Genomic DNA, 4199 nt, shown 5'->3' with positions numbered 1-4199 from the left:
TTAAAACCAAGATGAGCAACTGCTTACACAGCTTGGTACGATTGCAGAGATCCTCAAGCACATGTTACAGCATATGTATCCTCTAGAACATCAGATGAATAAAAGTTGTTAAGCGATCCAAGAGCGAATGTCAAATTTCTCAAGCAGAAGCTGGACTGAACTCTGATGTCCATCTGAGATTCTTAAAAGGTCTCCAAACATTAAGCAGAAAAGGCAGTTTGCCACAGGATTGATTTCATTTGGTCCCCCTGGCCCATTCATGGGATACGGCTGCAGCCTCCTACTCCGGGGTGTTTTGACCTCTGCATCTGACAGAAGAATTGAGCAAGGACTCATAGTAAGAGAGACAACGTTGCCATGGAAAGCTGAGCAAGCCTTTAAAATCACAGCTTTACTCTACCCTATATCCCCGGTGCTCTGTATTTCTTCAAACTTATCTAACAGTGTACATGGCAGGCTTTTATCTCCAAAATCTTGCCAACAAATTGCTGCCGTTTCACTACCCTGCATCCTGCACCAGACTGGTGTTTTTGGATGGAGACCCAAGCACTACATCTCTCTATAACAGTGACGTAATTTCCCCACATAAAAAATATTTTTAATTACATTTAAAGTGTATTCAAAGGCATGAGGGTTTAGTCGAGCACAAGTAGCTGAAAGCAACAGCAGTCATGGTGCCTACATCTCCAGGCAAAAAATGTGAATATTAATTGCTCTCCTTCATGAAATTATAACACATCTTAATTGGTGTTTTGGCTCCACAGGAGGGTTGGTAAATAAGGGCATTCAAGATTCTTCTTATTGTTAAGTTTTGGTGATCTCAGACTGCCTGAATTCATCATTTTAAGTTACCATTCAAAAGGCAAGAACAAATTGAGATAATTAAGTATCTTCTAAAATAAATGTTCTGAATTGTTTTTATTTACTTCAAGCTTATGTGAGTTTACCACTGTTTTTTCAAGCATTCTTCTGAGGTCTACTATGGCATTTGGGTATTTTTAGAAATAACAGTCCTCATCACTGAATATCTGAATCTACCTGCCAAAATGAACCAAAAACCTTATGTAAGCGAAGATGTTAAAAAGATCTTCCTGTAGCCAGAACCTTGAAATTCTTTATTCAGGAATCCAGATGACTGAAGAGCATTACAAAAATGGATTAAAAATATCATCAGCTGTTCCAGTTATCAAATTGGTATCAAATTCTTCCTTGTGGATGCAGATGTACCCACTGCACTCACATTACAACCCTATTTTTCATTCATTTTCTATTAAGCCCATTTTTTCTTAAGCAGGATTTCAAGGCATGCAAAGCCTTTTAAAAGAATTCAAAATTTATGTTCAAGGTAATTGAAAACAATGTGTTGTTTTCTGCATTTTTGTGTGGCTACTGCAGGACAAAAAGGCTCTCCTGAGTCTCTGCGCTTGTGTCACTGCTATAAATTCTGGTGTCACCAGCATTAGCTTAACACAACGTGACTGATCTAATTAGACACGATGTGTCACAGCAGCTGCACGCCAGCCTGGGAGCTCGAGTAGGCCTTTTCAGGTGATGGCAGCTTTATATGTTCCTTCCACCCATAGCAGCTGATTAAAAACGCATTTATTTTCAACCTTGAAGCTGAACCCCTCTGCAGAATACAGCGTGGTGCCGGGCACAGGTAATGTCCTGGTTGCCAAGGATGTCTTCCACGGGCTGCAGGACCTCAGCTGCCAGAAACTGGAGCTTCAAGGCAATGGGACCTTCTTTGAGATTTATGGGAGTGAAGTGTTTGACCTCTTGAACTGGAAGATGCAGCTGAGAGTCCTTGGAGGTGGTAAACAGCAGATCCACGTGGTGGGGCTGTGGGAGGAAGAAGTCACCAGCGTGGAAGACGTCATCAAGCTAATTGATAAGGGCAGCAAGTGTCGCACATCGGTCAAGACCTCTGCCAACACTCACTCCCCCAGAGCCATGCCATCTTCCACACCATAGTCAAGAGAGAGAGGGCATTTGTACACCAAGTTTTCCTTGATTGATTTAGCTGGGAGGAAGGGAGGAGCTGACATCTCCACTGCAGACGGGCAAACAAGACTGGAGGGGGCTGATATTAATAAAAGCCTGTTGGCAGTCAAGGAGTGTATCAGGGCATTGGGGCACAGCAGAGCCCACACCCCATTCAGGGCTAGTGAACTCACCCAGGTCCCAAGGGACTCATCTAGAGGGGAAACCTCCTGTACCTGCATGATTGTCACTATCTCTGTAGGAATGAGATCCTGCACCCTTCACACCCCAGGGTACACCAGGCGTGTGAAGGAGCTGGTGATGAATTTAAATTCCCTTGCACAGCCCTATCAGGAGGTGTTGAGGTCCCACACCAGCAGAAGGACATGGAAAAAAACCCTGTATTATTCATAAGCATCCCAGGACAGCTGAGTTACAGCTGCTTGGGGTTCAGGCAGACAAGGAAGTCTTTCCCCCCATTATTTACTTTCAGTGCTGGGGGGAAAACAGAGAGGAAGAGAAAAGAGGTGGATGAGAAAACACTTAGAGAGGAGCATTGGGAATCTCTGCCGTGGTTGAAAGTATTCTGAGAAGTAGCTGGGGAAATAGACTACAGTGTAGGTTTTTACACTGCACAGTTTGAATACATTCTGGGTCAAACAACTGGCATCCTGACCAAGATCCAAGAAAATGTCAGATTATTCCGGTCAGCTCTTTGGAAGGAAGAACGGGGCAGCAGACAGAGCTGCAGGAAAACATCCCCGTACGCTGTAAGCTGTGCCAGAGACCCCTGGACCCTGAAACTGCTGCAAAATAAGAGCTGTTATGATGCCACTGCATCAACTGCTCAACAATTGGAATGCTTAAAAAATATTAAACAGTGTCTGCAGGGATATTCTGGTTGGGTTTTCTCATGAAATGTGGGTTAGACATGTATCCAGATACTTTTCACTGTAGAACGTTAAATTGCGCTGTTGTGAGGATCTAACCTGTAGGAAAAGGCAAGAATTTGCAGAAAGTGTATCTCACCTACTATGGGCAGGTTTCCTCCTTGTGCCTGTTATATACATACACACAGACACACACATATGTATGTACCTCCCTCGGTGAGGCCTGCTCCAGGGTTATGTCAAACTGCACCGAAATGAAAGTCTCATTCCCAGGGTGAGAGGCATTTCGAGTGATTTGAAAAGGCGTTAGAGTGCAAAGCACTGTCATTTCTGAGCATGATACATTTGGGAAATGAGGGTTATTTTGTCATGGCATAAGCAGTGGCTTTTTTATAGCATCAGCTCCCTTTTTTCCTCTCTCCCTCTCTATCATTTCTTCTTAACTATGTTCTCATGAGACTTTAAAAGAAAAAGATGCTGGAACGTGCCTTCAAGAAATCAGACTAAAGATCATGGCAATTGCCTGACCAGTGGGGAGACGATAAGCCTGCAAGGTTCACATTGGGAAGCAGGGGAGTCAGTGCCCTGGATCAGAGGCCTGATGAGAAGAGATTTACCAGATCAAAGGGTCAGAGAAGCTGCATCCACCAAAGCACCATCTGATAGTGCGTGTCAGTGTGACAGTGGCATGCAGGGAGCTGCAGCTCCAGACTGGCGCATCAATCCCTGATGGGGAACCCTGCAAAAACTGCTCCTGCTAGAGAGGTTAAAGCATCAGGCACATATCTATGCTTATTATTCAATTTGGAAATTAATTGGTATAAAATATTGAAAGGATAACAAATAAGTGGAAGAAATTAAACTATATAAATCATACCTAATTAATTGGTTATAATCTCCCTCCAGTTCCGCGTGCTGTCTGAGCTCGCTCTGGCTGTTGGTCCCATCCACCAGTTTACGCTGGTTTAACGTCTGATCTGAAGTCTGATGAAACCAGTGGAAGAACTTCAGCAGCCTTTTAACTAAGCCAAAAATTTGTTTTCAGTGATGAAATTATGAGACACCAAACATTGTTTGAATGCTGGTCATCTCCTAGTAATAATATGCCACGCTTTTCAGCTTCAGTGCACTTTACAAGCATTTATTTATTGGCACCCTGCTTGTTTTGCTATTCCTAGTTTCAGTGTTCAGAGATGCAATGAGACATAGGTACTACTTGCCAGATTAAGATAAAAGAGTGTTGTTTCCAGCAAGGATTTCTCCTTTCTGAAAATAAACTTCTTTGAGGTTCCTTCCTTAGCATTTCTCTGGGATTCTTGTATTTGA

At 43.2% G+C, this 4199-nt stretch overlaps 1 protein-coding gene across 1 annotated transcript; it reads left to right on the top strand.

Moving 5' to 3' along the window:
- Positions 1-1074: 1074 nt before the first annotated feature.
- LOC106892603 (kinesin-like protein KIF2A) lies at positions 1075-3842 on the top strand. Its single transcript, XM_014949879.1, is given in 5 exon segments — positions 1075-1194; positions 1621-2340; positions 2399-2467; positions 2469-2753; positions 3780-3842. Coding segments are annotated over 5 exon segments (1257 nt in total).
- The last annotated feature ends 357 nt before the right edge of the window (positions 3843-4199 follow it).

Source organism: Calidris pugnax, unplaced genomic scaffold, assembly GCF_001431845.1.
Source record: "Calidris pugnax isolate Ruff unplaced genomic scaffold, ASM143184v1 scaffold9, whole genome shotgun sequence".
NCBI lineage: Eukaryota > Metazoa > Chordata > Aves > Charadriiformes > Scolopacidae > Calidris > Calidris pugnax.
Note: the sequence above shows the minus strand (reverse complement) of the source record. Positions and strands in the feature narration are given on the sequence as shown.